Below are 22,988 nucleotides of genomic sequence, written 5' to 3'. Positions count from 1 at the left end.
AAGGTCATTTCAAACACAGAATTTTAAAAACTGTGGCTTCTCACATAACAGTTTTTTGCAGGTGTTTTATACTATGTTGAAATGCATTTAGGGTAGGTTTTTCTTTTTATACTGTTTATTCATGCTAACTCTATTGGGTGTGGGTAATATTTTATGTGTGTCTAATTTAAAGAAGCAAGTTTGATGAACAACTTACCTTCAGAGCTGCTATCTAAGAGACTGTCAGCTAGGAAATCAGAGAAGGGCTCGGCTGGGCCGATGAGCTCAGAGCTGTCTTGCACCTCACCACCCTAAAACACACAACAATTGAGATCACCATGTTTTATTGCTGCAAAAAGGGGAGGAAATGATAAAGAAAAGCATGAAAGGAAACAATGGTTACTCTATACATGTCTAGACATACTCTATATGTCTATACAGGTCTTCCTTCACACTGTTCTCACTCTTGGTTTGATTAGCTGGTTGATTACCCGGGATTACCTGGATACCCGAGTTTGATTCAACCAAAAAAAAAAAAACCCTACACAACAAGTCAAAAGTTTGGATAAATCTACTAGTTTTTCAACATTTTACAATAATTTGTATTCATTACAACTATAAAATAATACAAATGGAAGTATAGGAAATGTATAGACTAAAAATATCAAACAAAAACTATAGTTCTGTCAGGATCACTATCAGCAATGAGGATTGACAGTTAGCATACAGTTTGGATTGGCGGTTATGGTTCTGTTCTGGGCAAGAACTCCAGCGATAAAACCCCCTCAGAGTAAACGGATCAGAACCAACATAAAGGTATTGCAGATATCATCAATGTTTAATAATTTAATGTACAATATAATACATTTAAAAAAAAGAGTGATTTGAAAAGGAATATCAGAAGGCCAAGTCATGACTGGATGAGAGGAGGAGCTGGGGATGAAGGAGGGTGAAATTTGTCATTAATTTACTTTTTGGAAATAAATTCATGACAAATTTCTTTGAAACAAAAAAGCATGTCGAATTGAAGTACTTAAAAAAAAAAGCACTATTTAAAAAATTTGCATTGCAATAAAAGTGCTTGCATTTTAATGCATTGCATTTTCAGGGCTTGCATTTGGAGGGGGATTTCACTGTGATTGGTTGTATTTTTAAGCTGTGAATATTTCAACTTAAAATATTAAAAATTAAAAACTCCACTTTTACCATCCAGACTTCACTTCCAAAATATTCATGCTGTGGTTCTTTTTTTAACTCTTATAGACGGTACATTTGATTTTCACCAATCTCCGTTCTAGTTCATCTTAAAGGTGTTGGATGAGGTTGAGGTCAGGGCTTTCAAGTTCAATCAGCCAGTCAAGTTCTTTCACTCCAAACTCATCCAAACATGTCTTTATGGATCTTGCTTTATGTTCATGCTGGAATAGAAAAGGCCCATTCCACAAAGTCCCACTTCTCACAATGTCTGAAGTATTAAGATGCCCCCTCACTGGCACTAAGGGGCCAAGCCCAACCCCTAAAAACAACCCCACACCATAATCCCCCCTCCACCAAACTTCACAGTTGGCACAGTCCAGTCAGACAGGTAACGTTCTCCTGCCAAACCCACACTCGCCCATCAGACTGCCAAACAGAGAAGGATGATTCGTCACTCCACAGAACATGTTTCCACTGCTCCAGAGTCCAGTGGTGACGTGCTTTACACTACTCTATCCGACACATGGCATCGCACTTAGTGATGTGAGGCTTGGCCATGGAAACGCATGCCATGATGCTCCCATTGCACTGTTTTTTTTCTTTCCTGATATTAATGCCAATGGAAGTTCGGTTCTCTTCAGCTGTGGAATCAGCAGATTGCTGACTTTTACGCACCATGTGCTTCAGCACTCAGTGAACCGCTCCGTGACTTTACATGGTCTTCCGCCTGTTCCTAAACGCTTCCACTTTCCGATAATACCACTTACAGTTATCCGTGGAATATCTAGCAGAGATGAAATTTCACAAACTGACTTATTGAAAAGGTTGCATCCTATCAAAGTACCACGGCGAATTCACTGCGCTCTTCAGAACGACCTTTTTTCCCCCCCACAGGGCCCAGATTCAGATTGGTTTACTTATTGCCATGTCAGCATCCAAGGCTATTTTCATGGCAAAAATACAAATATCATTTAAATACAATAAAAAAACAAAAACAGCAAGTCATATTATACAAGATTTTTTAAAGCTGCAGTCCACATTTTTTCCTCTTTGTCGCCATCTCTGTTCGAAATTTGCAATTGCAGTCATTCGCGGAATTATCAACTTTACGTGAGTTGTAGTTCGACACCACACAGCGCGGATGAACACATTGAGGAGAGTGTGCAGCTGTCAATCACCGCGCCGGTGTCAATACTGGCATTCAGAATCACAGATTATTCTTTTTGGAAGTATGACCAACATAAGAATTTAATGTAATAATATATAATTTAATAATTTAAAACATAAAAATGTCATCTGAACAAGCAAGTAACATCCACTTTTGTTCTGGTTCTGAGATTGCAGTAAATCGCGCCGATTAAATCTAACAATCGCTTATCATATCACGCAAAACCGTGCAAATTATACTTTGTTCTTGACTTGTTAATGTTAACAACATCAGCATTGCGTGACTACATGTAATGTCCTTCCGATATGTATCCTTATTTTCGCACGGGTCCGGTTGCAGTCTCTTTTTTTCACTCCGAAGTCCGAAGTCTTTTGCATTTTACAGCGGGTAAATCTCTAGTTGTCACTGGTGATTGTCGTTTGAACCTTTCTAGATCCGCCATCAAATTGATAAGTTTAATTATATCAAGCGCTGTGAGAAAAGGCTATAAATCTCCACCTCCAACATCCTCACTCACAATATAGCCTACTAGCCGAGACTCCTTCTTTATGTGTACAGATGTGACGTAATGACGCAAAGACATGCTCAAATCTCCAGCGGAAATCCACCAGTACCACTGGAATTAAAAACATTATTACAAGCTTACTGTTTTGAATCGAGCTACGGCAAGCAGATAACGTTGAAAACTGTCTGGTTATGTATTTTCTCAAATATGTATCTGGATCATTTTTAATCCAAAAAAAGCTACGGACTGCAGCTTTAAATTAACAAATGATAAAAAAAATCTAAAACCTTTTCCGGCATAATCTTACTAAATAAGTGGTGTAACTTCATTAAAAAAAAAGCATTCTACTTCTTTTAAGTCCAAGACAATCTAATAAAATATGTTTAACAGTTCGGGGAATCTTACAAAACATGCATAAAGTTGGGTCTTCATCTTTAAGCAAAAAAGCATGAGTCAAACTTGTGTGACCTGTACGACATCTGGTGAAGACCACTTGATCAAGTCTAGGTTTAAGAGTGATAAAAAGTCTGTTTGTAATTTCCGGATGAGTTTCATATAGCTTATTATTCTTGCACATATTCCACTCTTCTTGGCACTTATTTAATGCACCGATTAATAATCGGGTCTGATATCTGAAGGAGGAATTTGACATTCATTAACTTCCTTAGCAGCTGAATCAGCTCGTTCATTTCCTGAGAGTCCAACATGGCAGGAACCCAGCAGAAGATAACACTGAAGAACTGATTTAGTAGATAATACACTTTGGTTAAGATACAGTCCACAAAAGGATGATACATTTTTAGTGTCCATTGCTTGAAGGCAAGATTTAGAGTCTGTAAAAATGATAGAATCCTTTTGTTGTGTATTTTCAATATGTTCCAAAGCTAAAAGTAAAGCATGTGCTTCAGCAGAGAAAATTGAGCACTGTTTTGTTATACGGATCCCATAGCGTTGATGTCCAGTCACCATTGCTGCCGTTACACCATTGTCTACCTTCGAACCATCTGTGAATATAGGTACGTGAAAAGGGAGCTGGTTTCTTATGCCCAAATATTGCTGTCTATATACATTTGGATAAGTCGCTCCTTTCCTCTGATGATCCAAATCCAAATTGATATTAGGCTTCTTTAATATCCAGGGAGATATAGAATTAAATTGTATTTGGTTTAAAATGTTCAAATTCATTTTTAAGTTCTCCAAATGTGGTTTAATACGAATACCGAGGGATCTGATGCTTTTAGGTTTGCTCTCATACAAGAGTGTAAATTGAAGACTGTAGAATAGGATGGATTGGTTTTATTTGCCTTTTATACTGCATTAGAAAATATATCTGTACATATGCAGTAACATATCTTATCACATGTACATCGATATATTATGAAGTGTATTACTAAATATATTGTCACGTATTTTTAAATATATGAAAAGCGGCAATTCCTTATGTATTATTCAATATATTGTAATATATTAACACAATATATTATTCTGCATATTTTCAAATATACTGTTACATCATTTAATATATTAATCATTCATATATACAAGTAAATATATTTTCTTTGAGTAAGGTTGGCAGAACAACCTGAGGAGAAGAGCCATGGTAAGAACAAGATGGTCAGTCTGTTTGAGCTCCAGAGATCATGTGTGGAAATGCAGGACACTGCAACACGGATCTGAGCTTTATAGCAGAGTGACCAGACGGAAACCACTCTTCAGTTATAATAATAATAAAAAAAAGAAATTATAAAAGTTTTTTGCATAAGGCTGCAACATAAAAAAGTGAAAAATTAAAGGGGTCTAAATACTTTCCGAACGCACTGTAGTTGACCGTGAAATAAGGCGAGTTATTGTGTGATGTCCAGAGGGTGTCCTATAACTTATAAAACAGTGTTTCTCAATGAAATTCATAAAACTGCAGGCCCATAGTTAAAATGCACATGACTATATTTGTGACCCTGGATCACAAAACCAGTCACAAGTCACACGGGTATATTTGTGGCAAAAGTATGGGTCAAAATTATTTTTCTTGTATGCCAAAAATCATTAGGATAAGTAAAGATCATGTTCCATGAAGATATTTTGTAAATTTCCTACCATAAATATATAAAACATTTATTTTTGTGAGTGAATGCAGCACAATCGCGAACATAAATGAACAACTTTTAAGGCGATTTTCTCAATGTTTTAATTTTTGTGAAGCCTCAGATTCCAGATTTTCAAATAGTTGTATCTCGGCTAAATATTGTCCTATCATAATAAACCATACATCAATGGAAAGCTTATATATTCCGCTTTCAGATGATGTATACATCTCAAAAAAAATTACCCATGTGAATGGTTTTGTGGTCCAGGGTCACATTTGATAAATGAATAAATGTAAATTCTCGAAAACAACCTGACAGCTTTGATAGCATCTTAGTTAATATACATACCTTAAAGAAATCCTGTATGGACTGGCTGCCATACAGAGCAGGAATATTAGCACTGAACTGCAGCAAATCCTCTGAGCACTGTCTTCTCTTTTCAATCACAGAATCATCAAAACGACCTTAAAACACAAAAGCACAAGTTATAATGCACTTGCTTTCAGGATTTTTCTGTGATTTCAAATCTGCACATCCAGGCAAAAGTTTGGACAACTACTCAATCATTATTTTTTTCACACACACTTACCAAAGACTATAGCTTTGGCGAAGGGGGGGAAGAGCTCTGACTGCCCAAAGAGGTTTCGGTGAATCTGCCAAAGGTCTTGATGAAGCTTTTTGAAATCGCTATACCTTTTCCACACTGTGATCTATTGACAACAAGTCAGACACAAAGACAGTGTGTGTTAGTAACTCACTCCAGTGCTCACTGAACATGCCATGCTTTGTACAGTTTTCCAAACAATGTTTCTAGTTTGTAACACAAGTGTTCTTCTGCAATGTGGCAATTTTATGAGTGAAACAAGATTTTAAAATCTATCGTTATTTTCAATTGCAAATCAGTTTCATTACATTAACCACCTGCATTCATTACTATAACTACTGGCAAGATTTCAGAGAAGCTGCATTAGCTACAACTGTAGACTAAAAAAATATACCTAAACTGCTATTTGGCCTAAATGATGAAAAATGAAAAGTGGTTTCAGTGGTAGATCAAATCATTACATTTTTTTTAAAGGTTTTTTTTCCCCCAACGGGAATAAGGCGCACAGATGAATCATTCACAATTAGACCGGTGACATGTATACTATTAATAAGAGTAAATAAGGTCATTTTGATTGACTTTGTTAAGGATTCTCACCTCCTGAATGTCCTCTGGGTTTTTCCGTGAGATAATCTGGACAGAAACAGAATAATATAGTCATCAACAGAGAGCAGCAAATATCTTTGATCTATATTATGAACAATAATACTGCTTTAGTCAGCTCTTTATTGTGCATAGTGTGTGTTTGTGTGTAAGAAGGAAGAGAAAGCAAAAACTGAAACACACTGCACTATCTAAAAACACCATTCATTTGTTTTATATGAAATAACATATTTACAGTATTGACATTACATATTTTTGTCTATGTCTGATTCAGTCACATCTGATCTGATGCTTCAGTTGACATGTGTATACGTTTGAGGAATATAAATAAAAAAAACAAATCACAGGTTTATGATTATGATATTACACAGCTGACTGTGACTGTTAAAGATGCATTAGATTTACTTGACATCAGTAAACACACACAAACACACACACAAACAAACACACACACACACACACACACACACACACACACACACACACACACACACACACACACACACACACGGCATTACAGATGTGACATGAATAATAAAATAATTCACTGACTGACAAATGTTTTCCTATTTTGTGTTGGTATTCTTGATAAACATTAGCGTTAGCACATGGGCACTACACCCTGGTAAAATCAGTCAAGTCTTACCCGGGCCGTGACTTTATACACCGTGTAGCCTTTCTTGTGTGTCGTAGGGTCGGTGACCGTGTAGAATCGCACAATTTCGTCTTTGTTCCGCGCGGAGATCATCCTGAGACAAGCATCGCCATAGCAGGACAATTACCCGTACAATAGACAGCTACAGCTGAGCTCATGAATATTAATCAGGCCGTGCTGATGACGCTGCGTGCGTAGCAACCTTCCGGGAAGCGTCACATTTAAAGGGACAGTTCCCTTCAAAATACAAATTCTGTCATTTACTCACCCTCATGTCGTTCCAAACCCGTTAGACTTTGGTTAATCATCGAGGAACAACAACAACAAAAAGATACAACCAGGCCAAATGTACACCTTAAATGGATAGTTCAATAAAAAAAAAACTAATTATACCGCAAAATAGTTAAAATCTCCGGTAATCTAGAGCGAGCGCGCACGCGAGACAGAGATTGTGCTTCAAACCGCGTAGCGCGCGCGCAACCTTGCGTGTGCAGACGCCCCCCGTTGGCAATTTGGATGCAGTACAAATAGACACAACTGACTATTGAAACTGATCAGGAAGATTATTAATAAAGCAATCTTAGTGACAGAAGTGATAGTTCTACCATATTTATAACACAGAGTCGGCTTTGCAGCCTTGGCTAAATGAAGTATACATGAGATTAAATGATCTGAGATGTCATCGCTCTGCTGCAGAATTTCAACGGCATCAACATTTATTCCATGTGATAATATTAGATCTAGAGTATGATTATGACAATGACTAGGTCCTGACACGTGTTGTCTAACTCCAATAGAGTTCAGGATGTCTTTAAATGCCAATCCCAATGCATCTTTTTCGTTATCTACATGTATATTAAAATCACCAACAATTAGGACTTTATCTGCAGCCAGTACTAACTCTGATAGAAAGTCAGCAAACTCTTTGATAAAATCTGTATGGTGCCCTGGTGGCCTGTATACACTCACATAACAACATTGTGACGGCCCAGATCCGGCCCACATCTGGCACATGTGGAAAGATGATCTGGCCCACATGCAGCGTGGAATGACGGCCCTCGGGCGGACCGCTCTTGTTTGCCTGATCTGGGCCACAAGCAGACCATAGTAATGCCACATGTCAGCCAAGAGCAAAGAAATAAACCAGAACTGGACCTTATCTGAGCCACAAAACCTGTGTATATTAAATATGGAGTCATCTCAGCCTTAATACGCCTAACAAGCAGAATCACTGAAGGAAAGAAGAGAACAGAAAAAGAGACGAGCGGAAACACAAGAACTAAAACTGACTTTCAGCCACAGTCTTAGATGAAATCAACTGAAGAGAAAAGAAGACATTAAATCTGCGAAGATCTCAGCAGAGGAGGATTAAACAACTCCACAAACAGCATTACCAGCTTCACTTATTACTAACCAGACTGACTTTATTTCTGTCAGACTTCTACAGAAGTTGTTATTGAGAATTAACTGGGTTTAACTCAAATGTGTTTCATTTGAAGTCACCATAACAGTGATTAGTGTTTCCATTAGTTGGGCTCTTAACTCTTAAAGGGTTAGTTCACCCAAAAATGAAAATTCTGTCAGTATTTACTCACTCATGTTCTTCCAACCCTGTAAGACCTTCGTTCATCTTCGGAACACGAATTAAGATATTTTTGATGAAATCTGAGAGCTGGATCACTCCTCCATACTAGTCCATAGGCTTCTTCAGGGATTGAACTTGCCGGCCTCGAAAAGTTATTAAAGACATCGTAAAAATAGTCCAAGTGACTACAGTGGCTCAATCTTAAGTTTATCAAGCGACGAGAATACTTTTTGTGCGCAAAAAAACAAAAATAACGACTTTATTTCAACTATTCATTTCCTTCTCTGTGGGCCTCTAGTCAGTTAAACTAGTGTGATTCCGTAGAGCTACGTCACACGTAGGCTCACTATTGGCCGACGCTGGTCATGTGGGTGATGCCTGTGACGTACAACAACAGAACCTTACGCTATTACACTAGTGAACTGACTCGAGGCCCACAGAGAAGGAAATGAATAGTTGAAATAAAGTCGTTATTTTTGTTTGTTTTTTGCGCACAAAAAGTATTCTCGTCGCTTGATAAACTTAAGATTGAGCCACTGTAGTCACTTGAACTATTTTAACGATGTCTTTAATAACTTTTCGAGGCCGGCAAGTTCAATCCCTTAAAAAGCCTATGGAGGAGTGATCCAGCTCTCAGATTTCATCAAAAATATCTTAATTCGTGTTCCGAAGATGAACGAAGGTCTTACGGGGTTGGAACAACATGAGGGTGAGTAATTACTGACAGAATTTTCATTTTTGGGTGAACTAACCCTTTAATGTATCTTTTGTCTTTTTAGGCCGCTGTGACAGTGTGTTTGTCAAACACATTTGCAGCAGCAAAGAAAGCTAAAGTGAAACGAGATCAGGTGATGATTTCCTGGTGATGGTTTTATAATCATCATGAAATAGACTGATTCACTGATGTCTTTTGAATCTAACAATTGTGTTGTACCATTAATATATTCACATCACAAACACTGTTACTGCAGCATGAGATCCAGCAATATGATAACAATCAGTTAGAAGATTTTAACAAACATGAGCACGAAAAGTTAATCTGCGTCCTTTGAAGTTATATGTTTCCTTATTCCCTGCCATTCGCAGTGCCCTTTGAACTGAACATGTTCGGTCCCTTCAGATTGGAATCTCGATCTGAAATAACTAAAATATTTTGGCGAAGTGATATGGAACTGTATGCAATCAAGACCGGCCTGAAACGACTTTTAGATCTCCTGAAAAACAACTAGAATCAAGCATGCAACAGACCCGTGAAGTGTGCAGAGCCGGAAGTAAAGCCAGAGGAGCTCAACAGGCAGAGCTGGGGTGCTTCTCAAACGCAAAGCTGCATCCTACGAAGGCTGAAAATCTCTTTTCTTTTCTTTTCTAAAATCTTCTTTTCTTTCGGCCTGTTTTGAAGGATGCATGGGATGTATCCTTCGCTGTCTTAAATCACCCACAATCCTTTGCACATATTCAAATTCACGAAAATAAACTGACGGAAAATGAGTCGGTACTGAGCTCGTCTGAGTTTATTATGAAATGTAAGACAAAAATAATGATTTTGGACATTAAATCATAGATGTTATCTTTTGTTTTGCTGTAAATTAATCACTTCCAGACAAGTACTAATTTTCCAGTATTGTAAGCCACTGGGAGACCGCAGATGGTTGTCATTCACTGTACTGTATGTATTAATAGAAAGCCAGTTAATATAAAGATTTGTAATACAAAGTATTTTTCCAAAATTAAGTTTAAATGGTATTTTAGTGCCGTGAACGCGGGGCGGAAACATTTATGATGTAGCCATGCTCACTTCCTATACCGTCTCATTATAGCGTAATGAGTAGGACTCTAGCCTACAAGCCTCTGAAGGACTGGACTAGGAAGGACACAGCCTCAGTAGGATACAGCCTTCCGTTTGAGAAACACCCCTGGTTTGTTGGAGAGGGAGGAAGGGTACTATTGTAAGCTGCCAGGGGATGGCAGTAATGCACTGATCTGAAGTGCGATCTACCAATAAACAGAAGAAGACGACTCAGGGACTTCTGCTTCTGACGCTTGTGACGCTTGTGACCTGTCTATGGTGACAGCGGTGTGTAGCACGTCAATGTTCACTCATTAATGTTTATGATTTCGGGGCATGACATAAGGTGTTAATGAGAGAAACATGAGGACTGTGCTGAGGCTGAGGCGGCTAATGCCAGAAGGTGAGATGAGATTATTTTGCCCAAAGTGATACAGTATATATTCACGTGTTGAACACCAACAGATATTAAATCTGCAGTGATAAACGTTTCAGACAGTATAGTGTGCTGCAATGTTGTCATATGATCTCACTACGTCGCGTGCTTAGTGTCACTCAAAATAAAATATAAAATAAAAACAAAATAAAATAAAACTTGAGGTCTAATCAAATATTAAATATTATGCATGTAAACGGTAAATGCACATAGTCTACTGCTTACATGTAGGCTAATAGTGTAAACAATACTGCTAATCTGAAACAGGGCTATATATACATTTCCAAGTGCATTATTTCCTCTTAAAATAATTAGATACATTTATGACATATCACTTTATTCTATAGAACCTATTTAGTTTGAATTCATTTTTAGTAGCTACATTTAAATAATAAATATGAATTTATAATTTGGTATCTTAAACCCCCCAAATGTCAGGTGGCGCAATATAATAACAACGAGGTAATAATAATGGGTTCAAATAAAGTATCAAAAGCAAGTAATAATCATGATTTTATTGGACAACACCTTTAAAATACATAATGTAATAAACAATTTAAACATGATCAACTTGTGTACATGACGTATTATAACAAAGGCCTGCAGAAGGCGCCAACAGCCTGGTGATTGTTGTTATTACACCTTGACAGCATGATCAAATATGCATAGATGTAATTGATGTATTCTGTGTTGGCGTAGATTTATAAATGATTTACATTACAAATCTGGTGAAATGACGCACGTTGCATTCCCAGATGAACGTTATAAGCAACCCAAACTCACAGCATATGCAGAGATGGAGTTAAAGTTTTCTTTTGTAATATAATTTAAAATATCATGTATTCATGTGATGGCAAAACTGCATTTTCACAAGCCATTACTCGAGTCTTCAAAGTCACATGATCCTTCAGAAATCATTTCTAAGATGCTGATATAAACATTTTTTTGTACAAATTTAGCCATTAAGCCTTTTTTTACAAGATGTGCTCATTATTTTGTGTGTGTTCTGCATAGAACAAAAGAGGTGCATAGTAGTACTGATACAGTTCTATCTGTTGTAGTGCTGTGGACCATGTGTGGAAACCGATCCTGCTCAAACTCTTCCACCCGGAGACTGGAGTCAAACACATCCATCCTTAAACATCTTATTTCCAAGATCACTGCCACAGGTCCAATCTCAGTAGCTGAGTATATGAGGGAGTCGCTCACTAACCCAGTGTCGGTATGTATCATATCACAAGCACTTTTTATACTGTGTATTATGGAATTCCGAAACTTTTAGGGCTGGGTAAAGATGAATCGCAGTCCTTATTTGAATGATTAAATTGGGTGATCGATAGCCTTTTTTCATAACCGATTCAATTCGGAGTATCGGCCGATAATTATATGATATCTGTGCTGTTTTTTTCTTGATCATTGTAGAATATCTACCTTTCTGTGTGTAGAACTGATGATCACTATTTTTCACGTGTTAAACACTATCCACTAAATACACACTACTTAATTATTGAGGGGAAAAAACACACAAATATATGTAAAATATAAACTTGGCTAGTGGTTAAAGCAGCAAAAGTTATTCTAATTGACTTCCCTGAGTATGTATTGTGAATTTATTCATTCATCCCCCGATATGTAGCCTATTGTGAAAAGCGTTATACGAATGAATGCGAATTAAATTGAATTATTCAATTCAATTCGCATTAATTTGTATAGCGCTTTTCACAATACACATCGTTTCAAAGAAGCTTTTCTGAAAATGCACGAGTCCACATTACAATTTAGAGTGATCTGTTATCAGATGTAACTGTCTAAGTTATGTATTTCAGAAATGTACATGTCATGGATTTAGCTAACAATGTATTCATTTAAAGGTGGATTGTGTAATATTTAGGAGAATCTGTTGACAGAAATGCAATATCATATACATAACTATGTTTCCAGTGGTGTATAAAGACCTTACATAATGAACCGTTATGTTTTTATTACCTTAGAATGAGCCGTTTCTATTTAGATACACCGCGGGTCCCCTTACATTGTAATGCGCCGAGATGTTTCTACAGTGGCCCTGAATGGACAAACGCGTTGTTCTTCGTGCAAGGAAGCTAGCTAAAGTCAGCGAATAAAATACTGACACAATGATGAACAACTAACAATAATATTCGCAATAACATTGTTTTACTGAATAATAAAGTAAACCTTATTTTTTAATTAATCTTTGTAAAGAAACCTCATTGCTTAACTGGCGACTCTCTGCTGTCTCAGACGACGACATCACTTCCTGTCGACCACCTCACCACTAGATGCGCTAAAAATCACACACTGCACCTTTAAGGCAGAAACAATGAGCTCATTGAAGTAATGAATACTTGTTAATTGACAAATGATTAGGATATATAGACAAATGTAGCATTGGTGGATGTTGATTCAGAGTTGGCATCATCTGAAGTCTTCGCAGGAGTTAGTCTCTTCACAGGTGTAGATTTAAACTGGGAAAGTGAGTCTGAGCCCAGAACATTATCAGGAAAGCTATTCTAGAGTCAAATGTGAAAACGCTCTCCCTCCTATAGTGGACTTCCGACTTACATATGATAGGTACAACCAAAAGCCCAGAGTTTTGTGATCTTAAAGAGCTGGATGGATTCTAAGACGATAGAAGATCAGTTAAATACACAGGAGCTACAAGGTTTAGGGCCTTATAGGTCAGAAGCAATACTTTATAATTGATACGGAACTTAACCAGTGTAGAGATGATAAAATTGGTGTTATATGATTATGCATTTTGGACTAATTATAGCTTGTTTATTGAGTATGAAGGGCAACCAGCTAGTAATGCATTACAGTAATCTAGTCTAGAGGTCATGAATGTCGGTGATGTTTCTGAGGGGGGAGAAGGCAGTAACAGGTGGGACTTAAACGCGCTTCTCGTGTATTAAACAACAGCACACATTTGTCATACACTACATTTTTTCCAGTTGTGTAGTGTAAAATAAAAACTCTACAACATGATCTCATCCCCAACTTTATTAGTAAACTCATCCATATATGGACCAAACAGGGTCATCTTCAGAAGATAAGAGGATGCGGTGTGTACCACTGTACAGCGATCTATCCCATCTTGTTCATAAGTACAGAGCTCTAACGCGACACGAGTCATTAAACACACCAAGAAAGATTTGTTGCGGGTTTCTCATCTGCATAAGTCCACTGAACGAGAGCAACAGTGTCTGACAAAAATGCAAAATGCTTGACAGTTAATGTGTAGCTGCACACTGGTGGTTGAGGAGAGACACCTGACATGAGTGTATAGCGCTTTGGGTATACTAGGAAATGCGCTATATAAATACCTTCATTCATTCATTTTCATTCATTCATTGATTCATTCATTTTCATTCATTCATTCATTCATTCATTCATTCATTCATTCATTCATTCATTCATTCATTCATTCATTCATTCATTCATTCATTCATTCATTCATTCATTCATTCATTTTCACATTAGAGCCAGGAAAATCTGATTATTTGGATAAAGCAGACTTCACACAATCCTAACATGGACGTTTGGATGAGAATATGCCCCTCCCCCATGTCTGAATTGAACTGCCTGCAAGAATATCAGAATAAGCATTACACCATTTAGTAGCTCAGTAATAGGTTGTATATAAAACTATTTATTATCTGTAGTTTAGAAAACATTACAAATCTGGTCAGAAGCTGGTCATTCTGTATCCACTTAATAATAAACAATAAGCATTTATGCATTCATTTTAATCTACCCACCCACTTTTAGACATTACAAGAGCTAATTAGATAATAATTGCTCTTTCGCCAAAAATCCAAATTCTGTTTTCTGTGTTTTCAGGGATATTATGTGAAAAATGACATGCTTGGAGCAGGTGGTGATTTTATTACATCACCAGAGCTCAGTCAGATTTTTGGTGAGGTAAGCATTATTTGTAATTTGTAAGCATTAATTGAATATAAAACCATACATTTATTAAAAAAAGTGTGTGTGTGTGTATAATATGGTCTTTCTTCCACAGCTGTTGGGTGTGTGGTGTGTCAGTGAGTGGATGGCAGCGGGGAAATCCAGTGTGTTCCAGTTAGTGGAGCTCGGGCCAGGTAGAGGTTCATTGGCCAGTGACATCCTGAGGGTAAATACTTCAATGGATATTGTCTGGTAGGGAAAGGCACCATAAAATTCATTCATATTGGCACTTTTGGTAAATATGAGCAAAACAGGATGTGTAAAATTGCTTCTTGGTCTTTCATTCAAAACCTTCACAAAAATCTCACTTTTAAATCCAAGCAAAATTGTGTGCCACAATGATTACTTCTCCTGTAATGCTTAATGATGTTGAAGAACACATAGCAAGGGATCTGAAAACATTCCTCCTTACAGAATCTCTCCAGGTTCTTTAGATTCAAAAACTAATCTAAATCAAAAACTAAATCAAACCTCAATAAGAAACCTGTGGACTCTCCTCTTCATTTTAGCCCACAGGTTTGATTTAGTTTTTTTTTTTTCAGTGCATCTTTTGTGATTTCTTAGCTGTCACTCACTACACATGTGTTAAAAGTTCAGCTTGAAATTGATCAGCATAGTAGCAGCTCATCTGACCGTAGAGCACGGTCCCACTGAAAGCTCCAGTAACGTCTGGCAGTAAGTGTTCCTCATTAAGCATACAATATGAATTGGAAAAATAATAATAAAAACAATAAATTAAAGGGTAAAACATTTTTTTAAAGGAGAGTTCACCCAAAAATGTAAATTCTGTCATCATTTACTCGTCCTCATGTCGTTCCAAACCCATAAGATTTTCGTTCATCTTTGGAACACAAATGAAGTAGCCTGGGAAAACCCAGACAACTTCCGGCAAATTTAGATTTGCTCTGAAAGTTAGTCTGGCAAAGAGCTCATTCAAGCCCATTTCCAATCCGTCGAAATCGAGGCACCAATCAGAAACGTTGGGGCGGGCTTTACACGATGACGACAGCGCTGGGATTTTGAAGCAGATTTTGTAGCCTACATTACAAAGATGGATGCCGCCGTCGAACATCACTCGTTCCAATCAGCTATCGCGTCTGTTTTAAGCGATTTGAACGTTTCCTTTTTGTTAAAAGGAAAAATGAAAATTCTGTCAGTATACTCGCCCTCATGTTGTTCCAATCCCGTAAGACTTTCGTTCATCTTCCGAACACAAATTAAGATATTTTTGATGGAATCTGAGAGCTGTCTCACTCCTCCATAGGCTGCAAGGTAATTGTATTCTGCCAGCCCAGAAAAAAAAAGGTTGTAGAAACATTGTTAAAATAGTCCAAGTGACTACAGTGGCTCAACCTTAAGTTTATCAAGCGACAAGAATACTTTTTGTGCGCAAAAACCCCTAAAATAACAACTTTATTCAACCATCTCTTCTCTTCCATGTCATTCTCCTAAGCTGTTGACGTAGTGTAACAGCGCAGCGCTTCTGGGTTGTACGTCAGAACGTCGGCTCACTATTGGCCGACGCTGGTCATGTGTGTGATGCGTGTGAAGCTGGCCAATAATGAGCCAGCGTTCTGACGTACAACCCAGAAGCGTTTCTCGTTCACTGAAGACCCTCCCTGTATAAGCTCTATTTTGAAGCATCTGACTTCTTTGTCCTCTTTTCATGCCTGAAGACGACCACCAATAGTACGATCCAGTTGAACTCTAGTGCGGACTGTGAAGGAGGATTTCTTTGGGTTGGACCTACTGAACAAAAATGCCCAGTTTTGTTGAATCAGTCTTCTTGTTTGTGACTGAGGGTCTTCTGATCAACTTTTGCAACAGTGAAAATAGAACGAGAGAGGGCAAGTCATTTTTTCACCATGGAAGGAAGTCTTGTTTAAAACGTGTAACGCAAGGATAGCAGCCTATGCACAAAACATAATGACTGCACAAATACAATTTAGAGTACCAAAGAAATACTCTATGTGCTTACAAGTGTGGGGATGCACTAAATTTCATATGAGCAAGTGTTGTGTTCTTATTTGCCAGGTTTTCAGTCAGTTAAAAGCTGTCCTGGGAGAGACTGATATCTCTGTTCATCTCGTGGAGGTCAGCCCAAAGTTAAGTCAACTTCAGGCCAAATGTCTAACTGGAGATCAGACGTGGACATGTAATGAGGATCAGCTTGTTTACCGCAGTGGCACCACATTTACTGGCCTGCCTATAAACTGGTACCGCAGGATAGAGGATGTCCCTAGGGGTACGGACACATCAAACTGACACAAACTCGCTCCTTGATAAGGTAATGATGTTTTCTTGTTGTAATGAAAGTCTGTTTTGCTTTTGCCAGGTTTTAGTGTCTTCCTTGCCCATGAGTTTTTCGATGCTTTACCCATTCACAAGTTTCAGGTACACTCTTAGCATAAGTTAATTTTAAAATAATAATTTTCCAACTTAAACATTAGCATTACATTAAAGGATTTTTTCTTTGTCTTTTAGAGAACAGAGAACAGCTGGCGGGAGGTGATGGTTGATATTGACCCTGAACGTCCAGAAAAACTGAGATTTGTGGTTTCTCACAGACCCACACTGGCCTCCAGCATGCTTATACAGGCGAGCTCTCCCTCTTTCGCTGAGAACATTTGTCATGTGGCCGTGTAAAAGCAACATCAGTTCATTGAAATGCTTTCCAAAATAGTAAGGTTAAAAAGAAGTATAAATTATATAATAAAAAAAGTGCAAATATGTACATTCCCACAACACTTTAACAACAATTAACTTTGCTCTGCCTCAAACGGCAGACTAAAAAGATGCGTCTTTGAGCAAGACTAAATGCCTCCGGCGTGGGCGAGAGGGTTATATTATCCCTCTATGCGCTTGTCCAAAGTCTGGCAATATATAAATAATGTTGACATAAGAGGGAAACATCCTTTTTGCATATTTACACCATTGTAATGGTAATCCAACATTAAAGGGTTAGTTCACCCAAAAATGAAAATGATGTCATTAATGACTCACCCTCATGTCGTCCCAAGCCCGTAAGACCTCCGTTCATCTTCGGGACACAGTTTAAGATATTTTAGATTTAGTCCGAGAGCTTTCTGTCCCTCCATTGAAAATGTACGGTATACTGTCCTTGTCCAGAAAGGAAATAAAGACATCATCAAAGTAGTCCATGTGACATCAGTGGGTTTGTTAGAATGTTTTGAAGCATCGAAAATACATTTCGGTCCAAAAATAACAACTACGACTTTATTCAGGATTGTATTGTCTTCCGGTTCTGTTGTCAATCCGCGTTCAGGAGTCCGCAGTGACGCTGCTGACGTAAGACGCTGCTGACGTCTATCTGGTAACCAGTTATCTAGTACACCAGATAACACGTCAGCAGCGTCTTACGTCAGCAGCGTCACTGCGGACTCGTGAACGCAGAACCGGAAGACAATACAATGCTGAATAAAGTCGTTGTTTTTGTTATTTTTGGACCAAAAAGTATTTTACATTTTTAATGGAGGGACAGAAAGCTCTCGGACTAAATCTAAAATATCTTAAACTGTGTCCCGAAGATGAACGGAGGTCTTACGGGCTTGGAACGACATGAGGGTGAGTCATTAATGACATAATTTTCATTTTTGGGTAAACTAACCCTTTAATGCCTGTGTCTCTAAATAATATCAGATCAATTTAACTTTTTATGAAATGGAATGGTTAGTTCAAGTTGTCAAGAGGTAAAACCATAAGAAAATGACAATATTCATGATTCAAAAAATACTTGGCATTTGTGTTTTGAAAAGATTTCTATGTTTCATCCTTTTGTACTTTCTTGTTTGTTAGTGAGTGAACCCTGTCAATTGTTATTTTCAGAAAGATGAAAACAGGCAGCATGTGGAAGTGTGTCCAGAAGGGGGAGTCATTGTTCAGAAACTGGCCAATCGGATTGCAGATGACGGAGGCGCAGCATTGATTGTAGACTATGGGCATGATGGAACAAAAACTGATACTTTCCGAGTAAGTGCCACATGATAGCCATCTCTCTCAGGCTTTCTCTGATGTGGTCAGTCCTGGATAGTTGTTGTGTTCTTATCTTGTGGAAGCTTGTGGACATGATCATTTGCAGGGCTGTTGAAATGTATTAATTTGGACTAACATGGACTTTTTTAAGCGGTCACATTGTTGCTATTTTAATAGTTCCTTATTTTGTTCATTGGGTGTAATAGAATAGGTTAACATGCTTTAATGTTCAAAAAACACATGATTTTTCACATACTGTACATTATTGCAGCTCTTCAATAGAGTTGCATTTTAACACTGTACACAAATACATCAGTATCACCCCACTCGTGGTTTTTTGAAGCTGTTAGGTGTCTTGAAAAAGGCGGTTGCTAACAAGTGGCTAAATGTGACTAAAAGGTAAACTTAGTCCGCTTTTACAGCATCGTTACGCTTATAATTGTGTTCTTACAAACTATTCTAACTCAGACTTTCGGCGAAAATGTTTATAGATAAAAACTGAAAGAGTTGTCAGAAGCTTAGTGATGGTGACGTAGAAGTCATGCGACCATGGTGTAGTTTATTAATAGCCTACCTTTAGCTTTTTACTTCTGGCGACTGCATTTGGGCTTCAAAATTAATAAAAGTTGTGTTCATCTGCCTATGGGAAAATCCTATTGGGTTTTTGTTGAGGGAACCAGTGTGATGCGAACTGCCGGTTGGCCTACAAAGTGACGTCACACCTGCACCACTCTATACCCAGTCTGTCTGGAACACGCTGATTTCTACAAAGCCCCTCCTCCCGAAAAGCCCAGAGTGCTCTGATTGGCCAGCTGTCCCAGTGTGTTGTGATTGGCCAAACACCACGCGTGCTTTGAAAATGTAACGCCCCTTACCATAATCGTGAGTTTCGGAGTCTGAAGCCTTTAAAGCAATTAGAAACGCAAACAATTAATAATGTCATCTAATTTACCATCTTAGTTAGTGTCCGAGTCACATTCTGAAACGTGGACGATCAAGCAAACCAATTGGAACTGGCATTGCAAGCATGACTTGTGTATATCTGGCACTACACAAGCAAACTTTTGGGTTGTACTGCTCAGGAACATCATTATCACTAAATCTTGACCACTGATTCCTAATTTCATCTGTCTTCAGATGACAAACAAAGGGGTTTTGCTTTCACATCCAAACACACGACATGATGACAACACATCAGTTCACTGAAGCCTTGTCTTCTCTCGTTGTGTATGCCTATGGGTGGGCATTATGCTAATATTTCACATTGTGACAGTAATTTCTGGACTTGGATCGAGGTGTTTTAGGCAGGTCTGGATCAGTGTTCTCTGTTAGAATAAATCGCTTTCTGGGAGACTATGAGCTTTGTAACTTTGCAAATCTTATACATGCACAAACAGACACATTACACACTAAAGGAAAAGGAAAACAGTAGAATACTTCAATCAACCTAATAAGCTTGATTTATCATAGAGAAGAAGATCTAAGTAAACCCATTAATTGTTTCTGCACTATTTGGTGTGATCAAATCCAGAGCAAATGAACTGTGGAATGGGACAGATCTCAATCAATGGGGGGTCTGTGCTTCATTAACATACAGATCATGGCTCTTACAACAGGGGAGGTAAATTGCAACTGTATAAAAGTTTAGGATGTTCGGTGTTCATCCGGAAACCAAGGTGCTTCATGCACTGTCACCACTATATGCTGCATTCTTATTATTTGCTCACATTTTTTCCCCTCAATTTTCCTCAAGTATTTTTTGATCTTGGTATCATGAGTAAGTCATATGGATTTGTAATGACATGAGGGTTAATTTTTATGTCCCTCCCTCACCAAATCTGAAAGAGTCTCATTTACTTGGATGTACGTCATTGGTTACATTTAGCAAGTGTCTACAAGATAATTTATTATGAACATGTTTTTTCTGCATGAATTTGTTGTTAAAGTTTATGTTTGTGGCAGGGCTTTAAAGGCCATCACCTCCACAATGTCTTGGAAGCACCTGGCATGGCAGACTTGACAGCAGACGTGGACTTCAGTTACCTGAGGAGAATGGCAGGGGATCAGGTGACCTGCTTGGGACCCGTCACACAAAGATCCTTCCTGAAGAACATGGGCATTGACTCACGCCTGCAGGTGAGAACGACTGAAGTAATGTCTGTGGACTTGTTTCAAAAGCATCCTGAGCAATGTGAAACACAATTGTGTGTTTTTTGGCCATTGACCAACTGAAACCTGGTCTAAAGTCAATGGCACAATTTTTTTGTGTTATTTAAAGAGCACGTTAGAAATATGTGCATATAGGCGGGTCCACAACACACGTACACTTTGTCCCGTAGATGGTCTGCACGCTTTAACCTCGCGCACGAGCAGATCCGTTTCCTCGCTAGAGAAGCAGTTTTCCTCCATGTAAATAGCGAATAGCAAAATTGTGAGCGCAACTGACTTTTAAAGGGAATGGGAGATGAGACTGATTGGTTTATTGCACGTTACGCCCAAAACACACCCATTACTCATCATTAAGAGAATAGGGACAACCCTTTTAGACCATGCGCGCAGACCATTTTTCCCGTCGTTAAACTAGCAAAAGTGGATTCGGACACGCCATAAGTGCATTTGTGCTTTAGACCATGTGCTTAGATTGTTAAAATAGGGCCCTGAGAGTGCATGAGTTAAAGGCCAATAGAACCATTTTAAATTACTGTCGGGTACCCTTCAGAAGTTTGGGATCAGCAAGATTTTTTTTTTAAAAGAAATTAATACTTTTATTTAGAAAGCAATATATTGATCAAAAATGACAGTAAAGACAATGTTACAAAAAAAAGTTTGTTTGCATTAAGTTTTCTGTTAGGGTTAGGATATAGTATTTACAACTATCTGTATATGAAAACAGTAGAAGTGTAAGTGTGTAGTATTTTGATAACTGACCCAAAATAATGCAACTTTTTCAGGGAGAATTGCTTTATCTCACGACCTTTTGTATTTTCATGTTGTGTTTCAGGTCCTCCTGAGGAGCAGTCATGACCCGTCCACCAGAGCGCAGCTCACCAACAGCTACGACATGCTGATCAACCCTGAGAAGATGGGGCACAGGTTTCAGTTCTTCTCTGTGCTCGGTCGAGGTCGGCTGGCTCAAAGTCAGGGGAGTCAGAAGAACTCGACGCCGGTGCCCGTGGCGGGCTTTGCTGAGCTCACTACGCAATGAAAACACTGTAAATGGACCGCAACGTCCACGTGTTCTGAATAACTACACAACTAGATGTAGATCCGGGGCTACAGATGTACATTGAACTGCACTCGTTTTTATAGTATCGAGCACATTTCTCCCTTTGTGTCTGAAATCACCCCCTATACCCACATTTTGATTCTGTCAAAATTAATCATAGCCCTAGATAAATTAGGTGTCAACTTTTAACCTTTTTTTTTTTACTACTTCAAATGCACATTCTTACGTGATCGCTCCTCAACCTCATCCCTCGGAAAACGTTCACTATGAGCGATGTAATATCACTGGTCAAAATGTTTAACAATCATGTCATGAATCTTTTTATTTTCATATTAGTTCTGAAGCAACTGTATTTTTTCTAGTTGTAGTTATTATAAGGGAAACAAGTCATTTAGCTCATAGCAGAATAATTTCAATTCAAAGGGGAATAATGACATTTGTGAAGAGAGGCTATGGAATTAATATTCAGCAGTGGATTGAAGAACAGAGAAAGAACAGAAATTCACACAGGTTTGGAACAACATGATGGTGTGTAAATGATGACAGAATTTTCATTTTTGGGTGAACTATCCGTTTAATGAGTGTCGAAGACTTGAGCTGTAGATAAAGTCTTTGCAGTAAAGTCGATCTTGGCAAAGTTCCAACGAAAGCTCAGATTTGACAGTCTTGAAGGTCAAGGATTCTTTGGATGGCAAGAGGGAATATTTGATTTTGACATCCTTGTTTTACAGTAATTAGCATAGTGTCTGTATGGTCATGTGATTCCCAACTTTCCATGATTTGGTTATGGATTTCATAATGGGGGTTATGATTAATTAAGTTAATTTAGGTCACTTTTCTTGAAATTAGTCAACAATCACAAACAAACACTTTCAGTATGCTTGTTAGTTAGATATTTGTATAAGTAATAAATATGTAAAAGCATGAGAATAATTTTGTAGGTTACATGAATAATATATATTTTTTTCTTTTTCACCATGATTTAAATTATGAAAATGATTGTCCACAGGTTTAGACAACTTTGTTCCTGCAAGCCCACAGTCCTGCAGAGTTTAGTTCTGTCCCTAATCAGACAATCCTGTCTGTCATTTTCAAGCAATCCTGAAGACAGGAGATTTGATTTATTGGGTGTGTTTGATTATGGAGAAAGTAAACTGTGACTGTGGCCCAATATCTGAAC

The 22,988-nt window shown here is 38.1% G+C and overlaps 2 protein-coding genes across 3 annotated transcripts in view; one reads left to right on the top strand and one right to left on the bottom strand.

Annotated features, from left to right (window-relative positions):
• rps6kc1 (ribosomal protein S6 kinase polypeptide 1) overlaps positions 1-6,959 on the bottom strand; it is a 38,075-nt gene extending 31,116 nt beyond the window's left edge. For both annotated transcript variants that reach the window (XM_056252024.1, XM_056252100.1), the window contains exons 1-5: positions 6,787-6,959; positions 6,135-6,170; positions 5,523-5,643; positions 5,282-5,397; positions 197-290 (exon numbers count right to left, since the gene is read on the bottom strand). In XM_056252024.1, the coding sequence (XP_056107999.1) occupies positions 197-290; positions 5,282-5,397; positions 5,523-5,643; positions 6,135-6,170; positions 6,787-6,888 (469 nt within the window). In that variant the 5' untranslated portion in view covers positions 6,889-6,959. The remainder of the gene's footprint in view (positions 1-196; positions 291-5,281; positions 5,398-5,522; positions 5,644-6,134; positions 6,171-6,786) is intronic.
• A 3,496-nt stretch (positions 6,960-10,455) lies between these two features.
• ndufaf7 (NADH:ubiquinone oxidoreductase complex assembly factor 7) lies at positions 10,456-21,834 on the top strand. The gene is made up of 10 exons (XM_056251888.1): positions 10,456-10,569; positions 11,664-11,824; positions 14,464-14,544; positions 14,645-14,755; positions 16,624-16,834; positions 16,925-16,983; positions 17,074-17,187; positions 18,436-18,579; positions 20,545-20,718; positions 21,584-21,834. Exons 1-10 carry the CDS (start codon positions 10,530-10,532, stop codon positions 21,785-21,787), a joined length of 1,299 nt encoding a protein of 432 aa, XP_056107863.1. The 5' UTR covers positions 10,456-10,529; the 3' UTR covers positions 21,788-21,834.
• Positions 21,835-22,988: the final 1,154 nt, after the last annotated feature.

This window comes from Rhinichthys klamathensis, unplaced genomic scaffold, assembly GCF_029890125.1.
Source record: "Rhinichthys klamathensis goyatoka isolate OS25496 unplaced genomic scaffold, OSU_Roscu_1.1 h1tg000001l_1, whole genome shotgun sequence".
Classification (NCBI taxonomy): domain Eukaryota; kingdom Metazoa; phylum Chordata; class Actinopteri; order Cypriniformes; family Leuciscidae; genus Rhinichthys; species Rhinichthys klamathensis.
Note: the sequence above shows the minus strand (reverse complement) of the source record. Positions and strands in the feature narration are given on the sequence as shown.